The sequence below is a fragment of the Muntiacus reevesi genome, chromosome 21 (assembly GCF_963930625.1).
Source record: "Muntiacus reevesi chromosome 21, mMunRee1.1, whole genome shotgun sequence".
NCBI lineage: Eukaryota > Metazoa > Chordata > Mammalia > Artiodactyla > Cervidae > Muntiacus > Muntiacus reevesi.
In genome coordinates this window covers 714972-737051 of record NC_089269.1, presented here as the reverse complement: position 1 = coordinate 737051, position 22080 = coordinate 714972, and the positions used below count along the sequence as shown (strand labels likewise).

At 42.6% G+C, this 22080-nt stretch overlaps 1 protein-coding gene and 1 pseudogene across 1 annotated transcript in view; both read left to right on the top strand.

The window, feature by feature from the left end:
• The window catches only part of CD96 (CD96 molecule), an 86843-nt gene extending 65456 nt beyond the window's left edge, over positions 1-21387 (top strand). The window contains exons 9-13 of the mRNA XM_065913659.1: positions 5691-5762; positions 14877-14939; positions 15671-15760; positions 19173-19296; positions 21186-21387. Coding sequence (XP_065769731.1) covers positions 5691-5762; positions 14877-14939; positions 15671-15760; positions 19173-19296; positions 21186-21294 — 458 coding nt within the window. The 3' untranslated portion in view covers positions 21295-21387. The remainder of the gene's footprint in view (positions 1-5690; positions 5763-14876; positions 14940-15670; positions 15761-19172; positions 19297-21185) is intronic.
• On the top strand, positions 11344-12193 carry LOC136152377 (cytosolic 5'-nucleotidase 3A pseudogene; annotated as a pseudogene).
• Positions 21388-22080: the final 693 nt, after the last annotated feature.

Below are 22080 nucleotides of genomic sequence, written 5' to 3'. Positions count from 1 at the left end.
GAACTGACTCATTTGAAAAGACCCTGATGCTGGGAAAGATTGAAGGCGGGAGGAGAAGGGGACGACAGAGGATGAGATGGCTGGATGGCATCGCCGAGTCGATGGACGTGAGTCTGAGTAAGCTCTGGGAGTCGGTGATGGACAGGAGCGCCTTGCGTGCTGCCATCCATGAGGTTACAGGTTCGCACGCGACTGAACGAGCTGCGGAGGAAAGGCAGAGCCGCCCTCCGCGCAGAGGCTTCCTGAGGCGTCCACTAGAGGGCGCGGCGGAGCGCAGGCCGCAGAAAGTCCGCGGGGAGTGCGGCGGGACCCCCGGGATGGCCGGTGGTGAGCGCGGGCGCAGCTCCCTCTGTGTCCTGGAGCGTGGTCCCAGCGCGCGGCCGGAGGCAGCGGAGCTTGCTCTGCACGCTGTAAGCAGTCTCTGGTGTGCTTCTGCCCCGCCGTGAGCGGCGGGAGGCAGTGAGGCGGAAGGTACGGGGCCGCGGGTCTCTGACCCGCCAGGGCCCAGGGAGGAGAAAGAGCCGAGTTGCCGCTGGTCCGCCGCAGAAACGACTGCGCCCGGCGGGCTGCCGTCTCTGCACCCCGACCGGTACCCGCCTTCTGCTGCAGCCTTGGAACGTGCTTCTCCACTCGGGCCAGCCTAGGGAAGGAAGGGTTGGTCACCCCGCATCGGCCCCTTCTGGCAGGACGGGGGATGGGGCAGCGGCAGAGCGCGCCGGGAGATCCAAGCCGTGCATTGCTACGGTCGCTGCGGTCCTCGCCTGAGCTGGACTGCAGACGGGCTGTGGTACAGCCTCCAAGATTGCTCCTTAGCCCTTGCCTCGTGCCAGGCACACTCCTAAGCACTTTGTACACTCACCCTTAGAAGAGTACTGTTATTTTACACGTGAGGGATTTGAGAAAGAAAGGTCAATAGATTCCACCAAGATCACACATCTAACTTCGAACTAAGGCAGGCTTCAGTTCATGGCATCTGGTTCTGGAATTGATGCTTTTAATAGCTAAGCTGCGCTACTTTTGCAGATCTCCAAGCGATTTGCAAAACTGTCTTGTAGACTCTGGATGCAGTATGATGTGTCTAATGCAATGGCTTCCTAGCAGTTAAGAGCCAGATGGAAATCGGTTTTCTTGCCAGCATTTGACTGCACTGACCCCGCATCTGGCGCAGTCTTCCCGCACGAATATTTGCTGCTTTGGGCTGACTGGCCCTGCTGCTGGAAACCCTCCGTCACCTTGGCTTCTCTAATAACGTAGCCCCTGGCTTTCTTGCTGCCTTCCTGGCTCCTCCTTCTCAATCTCCTTTTCTCCTGCCAGTATGTTACATGAACGTTTTCTTCATCATTCCATCCTAGACACTGTCTTCTCCCAGGACCCATCCTCCCTGGAGCTCTCAGTTACTCCAATTACTGTCTACACACTGATGTCTCACAAATATTCATTTGCAACCTAATTTCACTCCTACGATTCAGACTCACATGAGCAGCCCTCTGCTGCAAGTTGATATCTTGTATGCAATCAAAATCAATCTGTCCAAAATTTATTTCATTTTTGTACCTCTGGGCCTTCCAAGGATATTTTTTCTGTTTCTCAGATAACGACAACTTGATCCAAACAGCTGCCCAAACTGGAAAACTGGGAGTTATTCTGACTTCTCTCTTCTCTTTATTTCCTACATTCAGCTATGTACCAAGCGCTGTCGGGCCCACACTTGAAACCTTCCCACTTCTTTCCTTCCCTACAGCCTTCAACCTGTAGTCCGGGCCACCTGTCACTTACCCTGGAGCATAGCACCTTGTAAGGACCAGCTGGATAGTATTCCTCTGTGGAATTTTAAGGATGTAACTTCTTCTTATTTCATCCTCATCTCTTTACTTCTCACAGAGTGCCTTTAACATTCTGACCAGACTTCAGTTCTCTCCATTTTCTGTCCACACTGCTTGGAACATTCTGCTTCTTGATTGCTTTCTTTCTCTGATGTGTCTTGCTAATTCTTGTCATTCTTCAAGCCTAGTTGTTAAGTCACTTCCTCCAGAAAACCTCCCCTGAGCTTCCACGCCTTGGCTACGAGTTCCCCTCTGGAATCTCACAGCGCCGTGTATTTTCTCTGCCATATACTTACCATCTTATACTGCAGTTCTGCTTTCACTCTTTAGGAGGGAAAGGAAACAACCTGCAATAACAACAAAGTCCAAAACTTCATTTTTTTCATTTATACTTGATATAAATTTATTTATCCTAACAGAGTCAATGTAAGGCCAAGCTAGTAGCTGAGTGCTCTGCTCCATAGTTATTTGACAACCGAGGCTTCCAGCTCTTTCACATATAATGCTGACTTCCAAATCACTCTGCATCATGTTTGGATAGTACATAAGGAAAGATCATGGAGGATCACATGTGGGATGTTTTTGTACGACAGCCCTTGAAGCAGCAGCCATCACTCCTACTCACAGTCCATTGCCTGGGACTGGGCACGTGGCCCCCACACCTAACTGCACAGGAGGCTGGGAAGTGCAGTTTCTCTGTTCCAGAAAGAAGAGGGCTGGGTTCGGTGATCAGCCAGTAATCTGCCACAGTGACCTTTATTCTCACTAAATTATATACTCCATAAGGGCAGGGGCGAAAGTTCTCCTTTTCTGCACTTTATCCTCAATGCTAATACACAGTGGGAACTCGCTAAGTATTTGTCGAATAAATGAAATTGTGTGTGTCCTGTCTTTAAAAGACTTTTTCTGTCCATCCTGATGCTGCATGCACATTTTTTTCCTCAAAGAGCATCTGAAGCAGCGTCTAACATGCCTGCCTGATTCAAGGACCTGGGGTGTAGTTTGTCTTTGGTGTTCTAGTAGGCTGCCTTGAAAAATGATGCTTGTTGATCATCTCTTATGTGACGTACAACTGGTGGTAATGGTAAAGAAATCACCTGCCAATGTAGGAGACATAGGAGACACGGGTTCAGTTCCTGGGTCAGGAAGATCCCCTGGAGAAGGATATAGCAACCCACTCCAGGATTCTTACTTGGAGACTCCCATAGAAAGAGGAGCCTGGAGGGCTACAGTCCATGGGTCGCATAGAGTCAGACACGACTGAAGTGACTTCACACACGCACACACATGAGCCATGATGCCAATTTATTTGCTTATATTATATATACAATTACCCTTGTTTTCTATTTAAGGCATGCCCTTTCCAGCAACTGAAATCCCTGGGAAGTTGCCAGACTATTCACTACTAATTAAAGCGTGAGGGTGAAAGAATGTATTGGCTGCCATACTGTAAAGATGTTGTCGAGAATATTGTGCACATTTTACAGCACCCTTTTTATAGAACCTGGGGAGAAAATTCTTTCTAATCACAATAAAAAGAATAGCGGTATTTTTCTTAAAAATTGACTGTTTTTATCTTATAATGTTCATCAGTGGTCTAACAAATGCTCTTTATTTCTTAACATTGTTACTAGAACATTCTGACCAAATGTGCAGTCCGTATCTACTAAGAGAATATTACATCGAGAAACACGTTATGTAATATCCCCAGCTAGGTTTCAACAACACTCAGCATTCTTTATCTAACTTCATTTTTTCCTACCCTTGTTTTCCCTTTCTATCCATTTCTTTTATCTCCTTGTGTTTGCCTATTTATGTAAGCCACCATGAACATGTTTTGAAGCAAAGGAGAAATAAATAGAAATAAAATCTATTAAACATTTGTCTTCCCAAGAGGCATAACGTGTTTCAGTGGCTGTAGTTGAGTTATTTTGTATTTCAGTCTACCTTGCTTTATCTCTAGAGGTATTTTCAAATGAATATGAATTAGTGTTTCATTTTGGGGGGAAGGGAGGAAGGAGGAGAATGGGAAATTATGGCTTATGAAGATGAAGATGATTTAAAAAGCTAAGAGTTGAAGTAAATGTGAAACTATATTTCATATGTGAAAATATTATATATAATTGTGAAAATTCACTACAAGATAAGTTCCATGAGGGTGAAGATCTTGTCTTCATTGTTCAAAATGCATGTTGACTCATCTTGTACATAATAGACACTAAAATAATATATTTTGAAAGTGTGAATGTAATACACTTGCACTTAGGAGAACTGGGTTAATATAAAATAAATAATATTGAGCATTGGGTGTGCAACCACAAGCATAGAACTTTTGGACTCTGTTTTATAACTTATAAAGTGAAGCCATCAGACTATGTATGCACTAAGATTCTTTCCAAATCCAATACTCCATGTTCTGCATGCCGCTTTTGTTAGTATAGTGGCACATTTAAAGATATGAAGGTAAATTCCTATGACAGTTTGGAAATTTTGTTTTCAAAATAGGTTATCGAACCCCATCATCAACAGCCCTTGTAGATGTGAGCACATCAAATTCAAACATCACCCCTCCAAGTGCTCAAAGTGAGTAGCAAGACTCCTCATGTGACTCCAAAGAGACAATACAACCACAAGTTTTATTGCAACTATAACAATATCGAGGTTCGGGGAAAAGCTATATTTTTCATTTGATGTTGATATTTTGGTTTTGAGTTACTCTGTGGCAAGTTGTAATCCAGTGACTATATATTGATATGACAACTACTATAATCTTAAAAATATGAATTCTGTTCAGTTCAATTCAGTCGCTCAGTCATGTCCGACTCTTTGCAACCCCATGAATCGCAGCACTCCAGGTCTCCCTGTCCATCACCAACTCCCAGAGTTTACTCAAACTCATGTCCATCGGGTCGGGGATGCCATCCAGCCATCTCATCCTCTGTCATCCCCTTCTCCTCCTGCCCTCAATCCCTCCCAGCATCAGGGCCTTTTCCAATGAATCAGCTCTTCACATCAGGTGGCCAAAGTATTGGAGTTTCAGCTTCAGCATCAGTCCTTCCAATGAACACCCAGGACTGATCTCCTTTAGGATGGACTGGTTGGATCCCCTTGCAGTCCAAGGGACTCTCAAGAGTCTTCTCCAACACCACAGTTCAAAAGCATCAATTTTTTGGCACTCAGCTTTCTTCACAGTCCAACTCTCACATCCATACATGACCACTGGAAAAACCACAGCCTTGACCAGGCAGAACTTTGTTGGCAAACTAATGTCTCTGCTTTTTAATATACTATCTATGTTGGTCATAACTTTCCTTCCAAGGAGTAAGCGTCTTTTAATTTCATGGCTGCCATCACCATCCGGAGTGATTTTGGAGCCCAAAAAAATGAAGTCTGACACTGTTTCCACTGTCTCCCCATCTATTTGCCATGAAGTGATGGGACCAGATGCCATGATCTTAGTTTTCTGAATGTTAAACTTTAAACCAACTTTTTCACTCTCCTCTTTCACTTTCAATATGTGGATTGAAAATATGGCCACTCAAAAATATGGATTAGTGATTTGTTAGCCTGTTGTACCTGTCATGTGTCATGGGATTTTTAAAGTAATATTGAAGTAGTCTTGAGAGTACTCCCAGTGCTCTGAGTTGGTGACAAGAAGAGAAATAAAAGCAAACCATGACGAGCTGGCTTTAAACATAAACCACAGACTTTAGCTTAACTCGAGCCAGCCAGTATTCTCTGTGTCGGGAAGCATATTTTCAATTTCAGATTTCCCCAAAGTCATACAGACTAAAAATTCAGCACTTCAAAATAAAATTAAATTACAACTTTATCAGAAAATAGAATTCTGAAATTTTTGTCTTTCAGCCAGTAATTCCGATGTGCCTACCCGAGGCTTCAGCTACTCCTGGACCTCCAGTGGGAAAGACGCCAAGCTCTGTAAGTGAAATATGAGTCCTGGAGTCCCCCGGGCCTCACTCGTTTATCCAACGCATATACTGCACAACTACTGTGAGCCTTGTTTGTGACCGTATTAGCAAATATTGACAAGGCATCAGCCGTGTTTGAAGCACTGTTGTGGCTCTGGGGATACCTGTAAGCAGAGCAGGTCTAGGTCCCACAGTCTGGTGGATGAGAGACAGATGAATAATGATAGGTGACATGGGGAACCCAGGCAGAGGGGGGCGGTGAGGACCAGGACTGAGGGGCCGCGCCCTTCTACAGAGGGTGGCCTTGGAAGGCCTTCCTGAGGAACGTGACACCTGAGTAAAGGGGAGGTGAAGCAGGCCTGGGGGGAGGGAACCAGCTGGAACGTGTGCATCACTCAAAAAGGAAGGAAGAAGCTCAAGCGAGGCACAGAAGTAGCTTGTCACCTGCCGTGTGACCGCGCAGCCGCAGGGTCTGCTGACGCCGCTGGAGCAGGTATCGACAGGGTCTCAGAAGGAAATGCACTGCCTCTCAGTGGTCAAGACAAAGACGGCCGTGGTCCTCAGTGGCAAAGGATGCGGCTGAAGCAGAGACGTGAAGCCCCTGGGTACCACGGGTTCAGGACTCTGAATTTAACTCCTGGGCCCTTTGCCATGGAGTAAATGTGCATGGGCCTTTTAAAAAGCATTTAGATTGTCCACTGAAAACCTCTAAGCATCTTTTACACCCACGGACTCAGTCATCTCACTGATGGGAGCTTGTCCTTAGGAAATAAATCAAAGAGGGAAAAGGAACCTTGAGCATTATTTATTTATCTTTTTTATGGACTTCAGGCTTCCCGGGTGGCTCAGTGGTAAAGAATCTGCCTGCTGATATAGGAGATGAAAGAGAAACAGGTTCAATCCCTGTGTTGGGAAGATCCCCTGGAGTAGGAAATGGCAACCCACTCCAATCTTCTTGCCTGGAAAATTCCGTGGACAGAGGAGCCTGGCAGGTCCGTGGGATCACAAAGCATCGGACACAACTGAGTGACTGAGCTTGAGCTCGAAGCTCAGGTTCACAAGTTTAGGTTAGCCATGATCTTTAGTTCAGGAGACTCTCATCGTGAGTCTAGGCATGGCCCTCTGTGACTTAATGTAATACATACCTCTCAACAAATATGTTGATAATATAACAGACACCTGTGCATGTAGCACCCAAATACAAAAAATACAAAAATGAAGGGGAGAGAGCGCCCGCATGGGGAGAGGACAGAGGCCAGGCAGAGAGATCACCGCGCAGCGTGACCGTGGCATCTGTCGCAGGCGGCGTCCGAGAGCTGTGGGGACGCCCTTCAGCAAGCGGACCCAGGAACGCTGGTCTTCTTAATGAGAAACCCGCGTTAAATGCACCCCCGCCATGTGCATTACACAAAAATAAACCCCATGGAGTTTAAAATATGTATGTCACAAAGCTGAATATTAAAACATCTAATAAATCAGGGTGAATTCCTTCCTGGCTTCGGGGTAGGGAAGGGCAGAGGAAAGAGGAGACACTAGACGTGAAAATGACTGAAAAATTAAATTAAGAAAATTCTTTTATTACGACTCCTTAAAGTTTTAAAAAAGGCAAGCTATAATCTGGGAGAAGATATTTGCCACATGTTTGAAAAAGGATCAAGAATATATAGTTGACAAAGGGTCAAAACTTTAAATCGAGAATATATAAAGAATGTCTACAAACAGGTTTTTTAAAAGACAAAAAGCAGTAGGAAATGAGCAAAGAGGCGCATCACAGAAGACAGCATCCAAGTAGCCGGAAAACACTTGGAGATGCAAGCTCCTCGAATGACCAGGACATGCCAGTGAAGACTAAAGTCAGGAAGTTATGTTATACACAACAATTTGCAAAAACGAACAAGTCTGAAACTGCCGAGAGTTGCATAGGATGCAGATCAATACAATTTGTTATATGTTGCTGGTGAGAGCATCTCTTTCCACCACTTAGGCATTATATTTTATAGCTAAAGAGCTTTATACCAGACAATCCAATGCTTCTGCTTCAAGTATTAGTCACTCAGTCATGTTTCAGCCCCATGAACCATAGCCCACCCGGCTCCTGTGTCCATGGATTCTCCAGGCAAGAATACTAGAGTGGGTAGCCATTCGCTTCTCCAGGGAATCTTCCTGACCTAGGGGTCGAACCCACGTCTGCTGCCCTGCAGAAAGATTCTTAACCGTCTGAGCCACCGGGAAGCCCACTTCTATATAAATACCCCCCCAAAAATGAATTATTTCATGTGTCCAGGGGGTTTATATACAAATACTGGGGAGGGGAACACTACTCATAACAACACCACCACCAACAACTGTAAATAATCTAAATGGTCGTCGTTAGGAGTGTAGATAAATAAGTTTTAATGTAATCATAAAATACTATGGAATGGTGAAAAATGAGTGAATGTCAGCCACATATGGCAACATGAATGAATTCTAAGCACTATGTTGGATCAAAAAAGTAAATGTCAAGTGACAATATATGGAATGATAATTTCAAGTAAAATTTGTTTTTTAAGTTTAAAGAGATTTTTTTCAATTTGTATTGGAATATAGCTGATTCACAACGTTGTGTTAGCCTCAGGCGTACAGCAAAGCAATTCAGTTAAACATTTACATTAATATACATTCTTTTTTACATTCTTTCCTGTTACAGGTTATTACAAAACATTGAGTATAGTTCCCTCTGCTATGCAGTAGGTCCTCTGTTGATTATCTGTTTTATATATAGTAATGCGTATTTTAATCCCAGACTCTTAATTTATCCCTCCCCTCTCCTCCCCTTTGGTAACCATAAATTTCTATGTCTATGAGTCTGTTTTGTAAATAAGTTCATTTGTATCCTTCTTTTAATCCCACATATAAGGAATATAATATGATGTTTGTCTTTCTCTGTCTGGCTTACTTCACTTAGTGTGATACTATTTAGGATTAAAACAAGCATTAATATAACCAAATAGTATATGGCTTAGATTTAATATTCGATAAAAATTTAAAATATGTAGACAATATTCAGATAATGTTTGCTTTTGAATGGACATACAAAGGACAGGAGAGGGAGTAAACATTTACAATGTTATTTATATAATTCCAAAATCTGTGTATGAGTTGGGGAATTACTAAGGAAAAATATGTTCAATAATAAGAGAAAGTGGAATAGGATGAGATAATAACTTAATGAATACTATGAAGCCAAACAAAACAATAGCCAGTATGTACTGCAGTGAGAAGAAATGATCTGCTTGATTGAAGGTTTTGAACTTTTCACTTACTTCCTTTATTCAAATTATTACAGCAGCATCTGTGCCCATACTAAAATCCTTTTCATCCAGGGCATCACAACAGTATAAAGTATAGAGATCACCCAAGGTACACTTTGCCCCAGCAACTAGAAAATTGAAAGGGTCTTACTTGAAAGTGCTCCCTTATTTACACAGGAATATTTTTGTTCCTTTTAATAGATTTCATAATGAAATAAACTATTGTAATCCTTCACAGTTTCTGTCCTTCCCCCCTTGAAAGCTTCGTTTATCCTCAGACATCTCTTTATCATTCTTACCATAAAAATAGCCTTAGAAATTGTGAAATCTAGGAAGGGGCTCTAAAACCCAGCAAACAATTTTTTCCTGGCAATGAAAACCCCTTTCTTACTTATGCAAGAAGATCTTGTTAACCGGTTGCCATTTTTCATCTATAAGCTTAGAGAAAAAATTCCCTGCAGTGAGTTGCTCTATTTATAATCATTCACAAAAACACATTAAGATCCAACAAGTTAATATTGATTGCTCACTCCCAAACTGTTTTTGAAACATGTTTCTACTCGTTGGATTGGACTATAATATGACATCCAATATTATATGATGCATTTGGCAAGATTCGTGACAGGCATTGGTAATGGGAATTTTTTCTTCCAATACGTTTATTTCAATAGATTTATGAAATGTTCAGAGGCAGAAAAAGAATGATAATGGATCGATTTCTAGTGAAATAAACCCACTAGCAGTGTTTCTAGGGCCCTTGCCCTTTGTGAACACATTCTATGAGATATTTGCTTATGCATACACTTTGTGTGGTTCATATATATTAAATGTCACCAGGAGATTCTGAGCACATTGCATTCACACTAAACTCATACGTATATGTTTTAATATATTCTTGTTGTTTATTAACTTGAAGAGGTCTAGACTGGAATTCAAGAATATTAGAATCTTAATCCCAGTTCCTGAAGTCTAGAAGAGGAATGCATATTTTAGTGTAACCATCTATGAAATGGGGATACCAAAACCGACCTTCTAAACACCCAAAGTGTATGACTTTAATGACGTCCTGGGACACATTTTCATCCTGACACTCAGGTGACCAGGCCATGGAGCAGAAAATTGAAGCTTAATTACTTTTTTTTTCCCCCTGGGTTTTCCAGTCATCCATCTGGTCCACTAGAGCCTGAAGCCACATTGAAATCAGTCAGTCTGTCTCACACAAGCAGAAAAATGATATGAGTCTCCATGGGTCCCTAAACCCTCCAATTTACTCATTACCAAATTCATCAAGTTTACCTATGCATGCACGCACACACACATACACACACACACACACAAGCCTCAGGATACCTCTTATTGATCTCACATGAGGTCTTCATTCTGTTCTTTGACCTTGCATCCCTTATTCTTCAAATTTTACATACTCTTCTTAATTCCTTTTTATTTTAAATTTATTTGCAAGTTGAAAGGTAATTGTTTTACAGAATTGTGTTAGTTCTGCCAAGCATCAGCGTGAATCAGCCATAGCTCTTCTTAACTCTTACCAGTGTACTGCTTATCCTGCCCCTGATACCGGCGACTTCTCCTCAGACTCCTGGTAATAATTTCATGAGAACCCCTCTACTTTTCATAGGCAGAGGGTGACGGAAAAGCTGGAGCTAAGGAGCTGAGGATCAGTGGAAGGACCCAGCAATGCCAGGACCTACAGCAGTGGTGGGCCCTATCACAGCTGACCAGGATCTCCTCAGCCGCTCTGTTCCTATTGGTCACGATGCTGACTCTTTGAGTGATAAACTCACCTTGAGTAACAAGCTCATTCTTACCCTCAAATTCTAAAATCTCTTCTCAAAAACACTGTTCTGCTCCCGTTCTGTCACCTAATTCCTTATTAGGTCAGCCTCAAATTATAGATTTATTCCTCTGATTTAAAATTCTCTCCTTCCTTAAAATACCAGGGGGATTCCATGGATTTCTACACTGTTAGTACACAAGCCCCACACTTCCAAAGCTTGTGAGTATCGTCTTTGTTTTGTGGTCAGGAAGAGCATAAGTGTCTCATTTATAGATTAAGTGATCATGGAAAGAGTGGACAATAAGTAGCTGGTGCCAGTTGCTTCTGATGGAAGGGGTGATGCTGACCCAGTACCTTGAAGAAAAAGATAGGGCAGAAAACCAAGATCAATGAGGTCTCTGTGTCACAGCCTTGCATTTGTGGCTGTTGCTTGCCACCCTATGCTTTTGCTCTAAGGACAAAAGTAAGGACAGAACTCAGAATGTCTTAAGGAAGATTGGTTACCCAATAGAAAGTCTATACATGTAAAAATTATGCCAGAATTTTAGAGAAGTTCACGTTGCCTCAAGAACCCTAAAAGAGTAACAGAAATTATCTGTGATGTTGTCAAAAGAGGATCTGCCAAAGCAGATAATCTTGGGCTTTGATATGACACTAAATAGATCTTCCTTCAAAGGGAGAAGTGCCTCACAGGTCATAATATTATTGAGAACTGTAAGCTGGTTACAGATGGATGTCAGAAAATGTTATTACAGCTCAAGCAAAAAGACCGTACTATCAAAGTTGATCTTGTTCTTACTATAGAAGAAAAGTACCCTTTTATGGTAGAATGGTATGCTAAGTCACATAGTCTCCTTGTCAAATAATGTTTATTTTATCAAAAGCTAAATTTAAAAGAATTGTGGAAGAAACTGATGCTATACTAAAGGAAGGATATAAAAATTTATTTGAGAAACTCTAACCACACAGTGTCCCTATGTTCATATTTTTGGTTGATAATGGTGATGTTACAGAGGATGTTATCCATCAAGCTCAAGTTTATCATCTAAATGTCAAAGTAGCGTTCATTCTTAGATTTAGATGAAAATGTTCTCAAAGGACTTAAAGGAGAATTAACCAAAGAAGATGATACCTTGAGAACACAGAATATTTCAATCAGTTAGAAAACAACAGTAGTTTAACTCTGCTGAGAGACACCAAGGAGACTTAAGAATGGCAGAGGAGTAGCCAGTGTTTAACACATCCTAAAAATTGGATATCTAAATGATGGGCTAGTTGAGCTTTTAGAAAAAGTATTCTTTAGTGAAAGATAAACCACTGGAGATGGGCAGCTCTGTCTTACTGAGGATTCTGTAAACAGGCATTCTGCAGGAAGACCTCTCTCCTGTGGAAGCAGCTGATACACGATCTGCTCTCTCTTCATCTTGCTCAGAGACTCAACTACAAGGTATTCTTGCTCCTGAAATCTTCCCTTTACATTACTTAAGTATTTTCAGACATGTTGAATCTATCAACTGGAAACTCCTTTTCTTCACCTCTTTCAATAGTTTTCACTTTTTTTTTAAAGATTTTGAAAAATCTCAAAGATAACTCCCTAGTTTTCCAAAGTGGATTTTTTATAGTTCAATTTTTTACTTATTATTTTTAATTGAAAGATAATTGCTTTGCAGTGTTACATTCATTTCTACTAAACATCAACATGAATCAGCCATAGGTTTGCCCAGGCCCCTTCCCACTTAAACATCCTGCAGTTCAATTTTATTGCACATTTTTTGAGATCTCTTTATGCTTGCAAAGTTTTCAGAAGGCCAAAATGGTCAAATAATTTACATCATTTTAAATATTGCCATTTTTGCAAGTTGGATGTATCATACTGATGATATTAACATCTCCTGAAATTGTATTATGCTTGGTTCTTTTGTTTGGAGAAAATCAATATTGACCAGAAAGGATGGGCACTCTGTATTTGATGAAAAAAGCTATTGTTGTCCACATGTCACTGATCATTACAAGCATTCTATATTGACTTACTGATAATAAACAAAAAATAGAAAATCTTCTCTTAAATACCCATTTCTCTCAACGTGACAGATCTTGTTAAACCATTTGTATCTTATCATAATTGAATTTATCACATCTTTTCTTGATAGCAGATTTTGAAGAGAAAAGAAATAGAGGCATTGGGGCTTCCTTGGTGGTCCAGTGGTTAAGACTGCAATTCCAATGCAGGGGCGTGGGTTCATTCCCTTACTGGGGAGCTGAGATCCCACATACCATGCAGCAAAAAGTTAAAGAAAGGAAGAAATAGAGGCATCAAGCCCTAAAAGTAGGAAGTAAAAGAGATACCATATTGAACAACAACAACAACAACAAAAAAAAAACTCTAAGGTTATTCAGAACAAACTGCCTTCTTCATAATTTTACCTAAGCCCAGGCTTGGTTCCAGTTTCTTTTTAGTTGGTTTTTGGTATTGTCAATAAACTCCTAGCTTAATGGCTTAAACATTAAAACTCAGTGTGAAAAAGTACCCAGTCTGTGGTCATCTATAGATCTTAGCATCTTGTCTAGAACAAAAAGTCATCAAGATCACATGCACAGGGTCACAGAACTATATTGGAGACAAGAGCATCTCCTTGACCTAAACAAACTCAAAATAGCTATATCCAAAACCCGCCGAACCTTGGGGGAAATCCCAAGTGGAGTAGCTGTGACGCTGTCCTGGGAGCAGTCCCCAGAAAGCCCTGACTTCCCGCTCTACTGAAAGGCCGGGTAACACGCCTCTGTCTGCACCTGCAGCTGCCATTGGCAACTAGAGAGAGATCAAGGAAGGGTCAGGCCACGGCGGCTTTCAATGCTTGTTTTATTTTGTTTTGGCTTTTCCTGCTTGTTTGGGTCTTGACATGTAAGAAAGCATTCAGCTGGGAGAATCACATATGCCAATGTTCTAAATAAACGAGTATAATGTCTTTTTACCGATTATAACCATATACTACTGTAGCTATTTTACTTTACATTATAGGCATGCTATCAAATACAGACATGGAGAGACCGCCAAGAAGTGGAACTCTTCTGCCGAAGATGGAAAACTAAACAAAAAGAATTGATAGGTCTATTTCAGAAGCCATATGTGCTTCTGGAATTGCTACCACCCACTTAAAGGGGTAGGTTTGCCTCTGAGTGGATCAAAAGGATTCACCCAGCAGCCAGCAAGGCCTAACCACAGGGGTCTGATAATTCACTGTAGACGTGGTTCAGTTTTCGTACTCAAACCAGAACACCATCTTACCCACAAGCACAAATTACTTGGCTCACTCTCGCAAGTTCCACCGAGGTCTTCAGAGTCCTGTCGGCATCTCCCCTTGACTGAGGCCTCCATAACACACCCAGGCTTTCCTTCTCTCCCATCCTTTCAGCTTATCTGTGGGGCAGACATGAGAACAGTCACACCACACTTTCTGTGGCTGGAGGAACTGCTCCTGGCGTTTGCCTTCCCTTTGTCCTGCTTTAACTGGCTCTAATCATAGCACTTCCCTGTTGAGTCTGTCTGCAAGGCAGGAATGGACATGCAGACATAGGGAATGGATGTGCGGACACGGGGGTGAATAGGGGGATTGAGATTAGCGGATGCTCACTGCTATGTGTAAAGCAGATAGCCGGTGGGAACCTGCCCTGCCGAGCCGAGAGGTCGGCTTGGCGCTCGTGGTGACCGAGACAGCCGGGATGAGGAGTGGAGTGGGAGGGAGGACCAAGAGGGAGGAAATACGTGTGCACATGTCGCTGATTCACTTCGCCGCACAACAGAAATACAATAATACAGCATTGTAGAGCAACTATATTCCGATTTAAAACAAAGAGCAAAACCTTCCCTGTTAGACACATCTTCAGCTCTCACTTCATTTTGGACAATCTGAGGTGTGCTGCAGAGTACTTTGATGATATTACTTGAAATGTTCATTAATATCCCTTTTTCATAATAATTAGACTCAATTGAAAGGCAAGAAGAGACAGTAAATTTTCCAATATCTTCTTCCTTTGACAGCTCCGCGGATGCCCAGCGAAACAAACAGCTCACCCTCCCCAGAGGCAGGTTCAGCACTTCCTGGTGAGACTTAGGGTCAGGGAAGGTGTTAGTCGGCTTTATTGGGAGGAGGTGGAAAAGAACTGATACAAAGCCAACCTCAGGTTCTAAAAGCACATCTTGATGGAAATGACAGTGAAACTGAAAATGACAATGAATGAAGGCAAAGTTCTTCTTAGGCACTCAAAAAAGTTAGAGACCAAGTCATAGATTTGCCTCTGTTTTATTTCAAGATGCATTTTGGGGCCAAACAAATCCATTAAAATGTATTTTAAGCTTTAATTTTCCATTGTAAAATGGAATGATTTGTCGACATGGATTTGCCTACTCAAATGTTGCACAGGAATTTTTAATAACCTTATCAAACACATTAGAATGGGGAGACCTCTAATAACCTGGGACACTAGAAATAAACTTCTCTCCATGACCCCAGCCTCAGACCCTTTCCCATAATCATTTTCTCCTGGAGATTCTTTAGCAGATATTATTTTACTGTATGTACTGTATGTTTCTCTTTCTTTCTTTAAATCCAAAGGAAGCTTCACTCCTTTGGTAACTATTAGATCCTAGGATACTAATCTTGCATAAATTGGTCCTTAATAAACTCTGCATATAATACTAGTATTTTAGGAGCATTTGAGCCATTCAGATGAGTTCTTTCTAATAGCAAGTGAAGTCCAATCATCATTTTACACCTCTTGGCCAGATGGAAATGGCCCTTAGGATTAGTTCAGATATTCCCTCTGTATCCCTAGGTGACATCTTTACCAGCACAACCAGAGCATCTTCAGAAGTTCCCACAACTGCCAATGTATCTACTAAAAATAATCACGTTCATATCACTGGTGAGTCATTTACCTTTTTTCTTTTAATTTTATGTTTTATTTGCTCTACAAATATTTATTGTATGCCTATCATTTGTCAGGCACTCTGATAGCTGTTGAGTATTGAAAACACTGGCTTCCTGAGGAGTATAATCTATTATAGATGATACATAGTAAATAAATAATTATGCAGTTAAATTTATTTGTGACAAATCCTATGATATAGTGCAAGATGTCGTCAGAGTCTAACAGAAAGATCTGATTGTAATTGGGGAACTAGAAAGGATTCTCTGGGGATACATTTAAAATAAAATCTGGAATGAGTAAGAATTAGCCAGGTGAAAAGTACTGAGAAATATTTCAACTTTATGAAAGTATAGTCTGATGGTTGGAACAAAGAGTATTCCTATAATTAAACTAATAAAAGTTTGTCAATGCTAAATATAATCCTTGTTTTTTATCATAAGAGGTCAAGGTTTTCAATAAAGTTAGGACCCTCCCAGTGCAGATCTGGATTGTAAATTCAAGGCATAATCAACTCTTGAACTTCAGAAGGTATTCACTTACCTGGTGAACTCTACGTGGGGCTTCAGTTTATTCCATACTGAGGCCCATCTAGCCCCCAGTCACTGGTGCATCCTCCGTCCTGCACTCATCCTGGCCGTGGAGCTGCAGTCTGGCACCCCACCGACCTCTGCAGCCGTCGGTGCCTCAAAGGACTGCCCGGGGCTTCCCCGGTGCCTCAGTGGTGAAGAGGCCAGCTGCCTATGCAGGAGGCAGGCTCCGTTCCTAGCCCAGTATCCCACATGCCACGGGGCAGCACGGCCGTGACCACAGTTACTTCGGCCTGTGCTCCAGAGCTGGGGACTCGCAGCTACTGCCTCCCCGCGGTGGAGTCACCCCCGGGCTGCGGGTGCTGCGGGTGCTGCGGGTGCAGGGGCAGGGGCAGGGGCTGCAGGCCCCAGGGTCTGCGCTGGAGAAGCCCCTGCAGCGAGCAGCCTGCCCGCCGCGCGAGCAGCCCGCGCTTGGCGACCGGAGGAAGAGCCTGCAGCAACGAAGACCCAGCGCAGCCGAAGTAAAGAGAGAAAGTCGCTTAAAAAGGAAAAGAACTGCATGCCTGGGGAACTGGGGAGATTGGAGCTCTACTTTCCCACCAGGACACTGCTGAGGCGAATGGCCTCGTTTTCTGTATTTGGTTGGGATAAAATCAGTAAGCACTGATAGCAGATCTATCTAAAACCTGCTGTTCTTCCATTTCTCAAAAGCCTCGGGGGTAGAATGTCACAGTCCACCACGTTGCCGGTGGGGAGTGAGCCCTGACCCCACGGAGACGGAGCCGCGTGCAGTCTACACCGGCTCCCTGGGCAAGCGCTGCTTTTGTGAGCCTGGCGCCCTGGTACCTTGAACGGCTGTGAACCCCGGCCGCGTGCACCAGAGGCCGCGGGCTCCCCTCGTGTAGGGCCATGTGGGCTCCCGGGGCGCCGTCAGCATCGCCCGACAAAGCTGAGCCGACCCAGCACCAGGAAGACCTCCCACCCCGGGCGTGTGTTGCGAGGGGAAGCATCTTCAGCACCGATGATCAGTGTGAAGACAGAACCACGCGGCTGCCGTCCAAACTGTGTAAAATATAAAAGGCAATCAAATAAATTTTAAAAGTCTACACACAGTTTATAATCTAGTTAAAATAATGAAAATGCTCTTTTATAAATAATAAGAAAGAAAAATGCACTTTCGCCCAAATGATTTCTGTAATCTGAAGAGGTAAAGATCTATCTATAATGTATAAGGAATTTCACTGTGGTGTTATTAGAAATAAGAAAAGCCTGGAAGCAATTTAACCATCCAACATTCAGTTCAGTTCAGTCGCTCGGTCGTGTCTGACTCTTTGCAACCCCACGAACCGCAGCACGCCAGGCCTCCCTGTCCATCACCAACTCCCGGAGTTTACTCAAACTCGTGCCCATCGAGTTGGTGATGCCATCCACCATCTCATCCTCTGTCGTCCCCTTCTCCTCCTGCCCCCAATCCCTCCCAGCATATATTGCACTCATCTCACATGCTAGTAAAGTAATGCTCAAAATTCTCCAAGCCAGGCTTCAGTAATATGTGAACCGTGAACTTCCAGATGTTCAAGGTGGTTTTAGAAAAGGCAGAGGAACCAGAGATCAAATTGCCAACATCCGCTGGATCATTGAAAAAGGAAGAGAGTTCCAGAAAAACATCCAACATTAAGGCCAATTAAATAAACTACAGGAGATCCATATATTGGGGAACCATTCAGTCATTTAATCAAATGAGGTAAACTTCTATGCACTTCTGTGAAAAATATTCCAAGAATTTTTTTAAAAGAAAGAAGCCAAGAACAGAACAGTACGTGCAGCATGCCCCCATTTGTAATATGAAGGGATATATATTCATGGTGCTTATATTTGCTTATATTTGCATTAATAATTTCTGATGGGAATTAACTCTTAAATAGTTAATGTAATTGACTATTAAAAGTTATAACCTCTAGTGTGGGTAGCTGGCATCTGAAGAAGTAAGGATATTTCCCTTTTATTGTAGTTTATATTTCTGTACTGTTTGAATTTTTAACATGAGCATAAAACACTTTTTAAAATGAAAAAATTAAGTAACTATACAATTATAAACATTCCCTTTTATTCTCTGCCAGGAAGAACCAGACAATATGATTTCCTAAGAGAGTTCATTTACTTAATTTTTCCTTCATGTTACAGAAAAAGTAAAACAGTCCAGAAAATTGTATTTATATTACTTCTGGCCTTCTCAGCTTTGTACTTTCAGACCTTTAGAATGTTATAATGCCTTTTACTTTTTCTTCCTCCTCCTAACACGCTAATATTTCACAAAGCATTTTAATGACTCCTTAAAGAATAAGAATTTAAAGATAGACCAGTATTTCACACATAAAACTTTTACTTTACTGGAGTGAATTTGGAAAACAAATTTACAGATTATCAGTTTTATGTGTTCATTCTTTTTTTAATTTTTTATTTTATATCAGAGTATAGCCAGTTAACAATGTGATAATTTCAGGTGGACTGCAAAGGGATTCAGCCACACATACACAGGTGTCCACTCTCCCCCAAACTCCTCTCTCTTATAAATCACATTTCATTGGCCACCCTGTGCCAGGAATTGTCCAGGGCCTTGAGAAAGTGAAGGAAAAGAAAAGATTAGGTCTGGAACTTTGTAACACGAAAGGCATTCATGTGAAAAAGAAATGCAATTGTATAAACGCAAAAACGATATGAGAACAAGTCATAGAAATGATCTGAGCATGATTGCGATCATTGAACACCCCATGGTTCTTGGAATTGCATGTTGCAGGTAAGCAAACTAATCAATTCATCCTGCTCCCCAGTTGCCAAACTTTGGTGTTACAGTTCATCTGTCTTTATGCCCTTTTCAGGTATTGTGACCAGTAAGCCCAAAGATGGAATGTCCTGGCCGGTGATTGTGGCAGCTTTGCTGTCCCCCTGTCTCGTGTTGTTCGGTCTTGGAGTGAGAAAGTGGTGTCAGTACCAAAAAGAAATGTGAGTACAGTCCTGATACGTGCAGGAGCAGTTACTTTTCCCAGCAGAAAGTATCCACTCCACACTTTAAATATCATTCCTAGACAGCAGTGTTTCTCCCCTGCGTAACTGAGGAAACAGGGCGTGGAGAAGCTCAGCGAGGCTGCCCAGCTCCCCAGCACCGCTCCTGCCGCGGCGCCCCTCTACCTGCTCAGGCTGGCGCACTCACTGGGTGGAACGAGTCAGCAGGCGTGAAATGAGAACGGGGGCTCACATCAGCTCAAGACCGAAACTGATCTTTCTTTTTAATCTTCATTACTCTTTTCATTTTCATGCATCTCTGAACTGCCTGGGCCCAGGTGGGCCTAGATACTCAAGTGTGAAATTGCGTAAGAAAGGTAATTTTAAGAAATTTCCAGCTGCTTTTCAGCAAAATGGGTTTTTACTGCCCTTATCCTTTCTCCCCAAGGGGAAAAGAGAGCAGTGGATTACCTCCTTTTTGTCTTATTGAAATAGTTTCCAGAACTCTCCTCCCTCCACTGAGAAGTCTGAAATGGCGTGGGAGGTCAAACCTCACTTTTCTGACTTGGCTGTTTTGGGTCGGTCTGGTTCAGGCCATGCTTAGAGGAGATCTTCAGAATACACAGAGCTGATCCTCCACATAGCTTACTTCTGCTGTCTCAGATGATACTGACTGTGTGGCCTGCCTTCTACTTACTGTATCCTTGAAGACTCTATAGCCACGTGCAGGGGATGTTTCGTGGTGAATAAAACACCAAACCATGAGTCAGAAACTCTGGACTTTTGTTCACGTACTACACTTTGGCCACCATGTGACCTTAAGAAATTCCTAATTCCCCAGAAAAAGCAGAATTGCAAACTTCTTAGAATGCTATCCACCTTTTGATATATATTGCCACCACTACAGCACCAGAAAATCAGGCAATAGGTGTTAGGGATTTTTATATTAAAATGAGAAAACAGGAATCTGAAAATCTGAATTGATTTTTTTTTTGTTGTTCTATGTTCAAATGTCTGTGTTATACAGAGATGGAAGACAATCCCCCTCCGTTTTTCTCAGTATCTCTCCTTCTCTCTCCCCCTCAGGAGAAATTAAGGTATTGTGGGTTGATAGACAAGGGGTAGAGGTTTTTGAGTCTGCCCACAGATATGCCTCTATTTCCTGATAACGAGAGCTGGAGCGTTTGTACAGCTAAATCCCACACTCGCCTTACGCTTATGCACTGCAGACAAAGAGGTCAATTGTGCAAACACAGACCAGCACTTTCTTTGCCCAGAGATGACTCTAAGGATGCTCACTGCTACAAACAGAAAGGATGCGGCTGCCATCCATCAGCTCAGGGACTCAGGCGAGTTCACGTCCCACCCCAGCCGCCCCCGGTTCACGCACAATGAGTGCGTGGTGAGGCCTGGGGTCAGGTCAGCAAAGGACTCAGAAAAGCTGCCGGCTTTGGTCCCAGAATTTGAAATTCTTTTCTCTGGAGGAATGCATTAACCCACATGAGAGAAACACTGCCCCTATTAGGAGGCGTTGCCATGGAGAATGCAAGTTCTGTTTAACAGGCCTGACTTGCTGGTCTGCTCCTCTTAAACAAGTTGCTTAAAACCTCTGAGCCTCACTTTCATCCGTGGAATGGTGGCAATAATATTCAATTCCTAAATGCAGATTATATAACTCTATGATAAAAATGGTTTACAAATTATATATCACAAAAATATTAACTAATGATACTAACAGGACTAGCAAGCAGGTTATGCCAGGAAAAAAACTGAGAGAGCCAGGGAAGCATGCCTCTTTCACTTTCTCTTTTTGCTTCTAAAAATATATCATGCATACATGCATCACCCCTGACATTCTCAGCCTTGAATGAGCAATGTTTTGTCCCTAGCATGGAAAGACCTCCGCCTTTCAAGCCGCCCCCACCGCCCATCAAGTACACTTGCATTCAGGAGTCCATCGGAAGTGATGTGCCTTGTCATGAGCTGGAGACGCTCTAGTCCTCTGAGGCTTTGACACCCAACAAAATTCTGCTAGAATCCTGTCGAACAAGTAGATGTCATGCTTTATTAATATAATCGCCCTCTAGCCAAGCCTCTTCTGCAGCTGAAATGGATATCAGAAGTGTATGACCTGTTTTCCCCAAAGCTCACCCTCTTTCATCTGCATATGCTGGAAATTTAAACAAGACTGACAGGCGATGTGAAGTGTTCACCCACTGCAGTCTACAAGGATTTTCTTACCTGTGTAAGAAGTGCAAAGTAGGCTGCTGCATTAAAAAAAAAAAAAAAAAAGCTTGCAGTGTTTTATTTTTCACTTTTAATTCCCTGAGGTTATGACAAGGGTTTTAAACTTATGTCCATACCAGATCTGCTCTTTGGGGCATCTGCCAACATTCTAAACTATTAGCCAAAATTATGTTCATCTCTGAGGGAGGGCTTCCCAGGTGACTCAGAGACAAAGAATCCGCCTGCCAATGCAGGATACACAGGAGACGTGGGTTCAGTCCTTGGGTCAGGAAGTACCCTGGAGAAGACAATGGTAACCAACTCCAGTAATCTTGCCTGGGAAGTCCAGATAATGCACAGAGGAGCCTGGCAGGTCACATGGGGTCACAAAGAGCCAGACACGACAGAGCGCCTGGGGTATATTGCATTCCCCCGGAAAATTAGAAGATGAAAATGTGCAAGTCTCAATGAGAGTTCCATATAATGGGAAAGTACAATTAGTCTTTGTACTGAAATCCAGTTGTTTATTTTCACTGGAGGAAAACCGAATACCTTGCA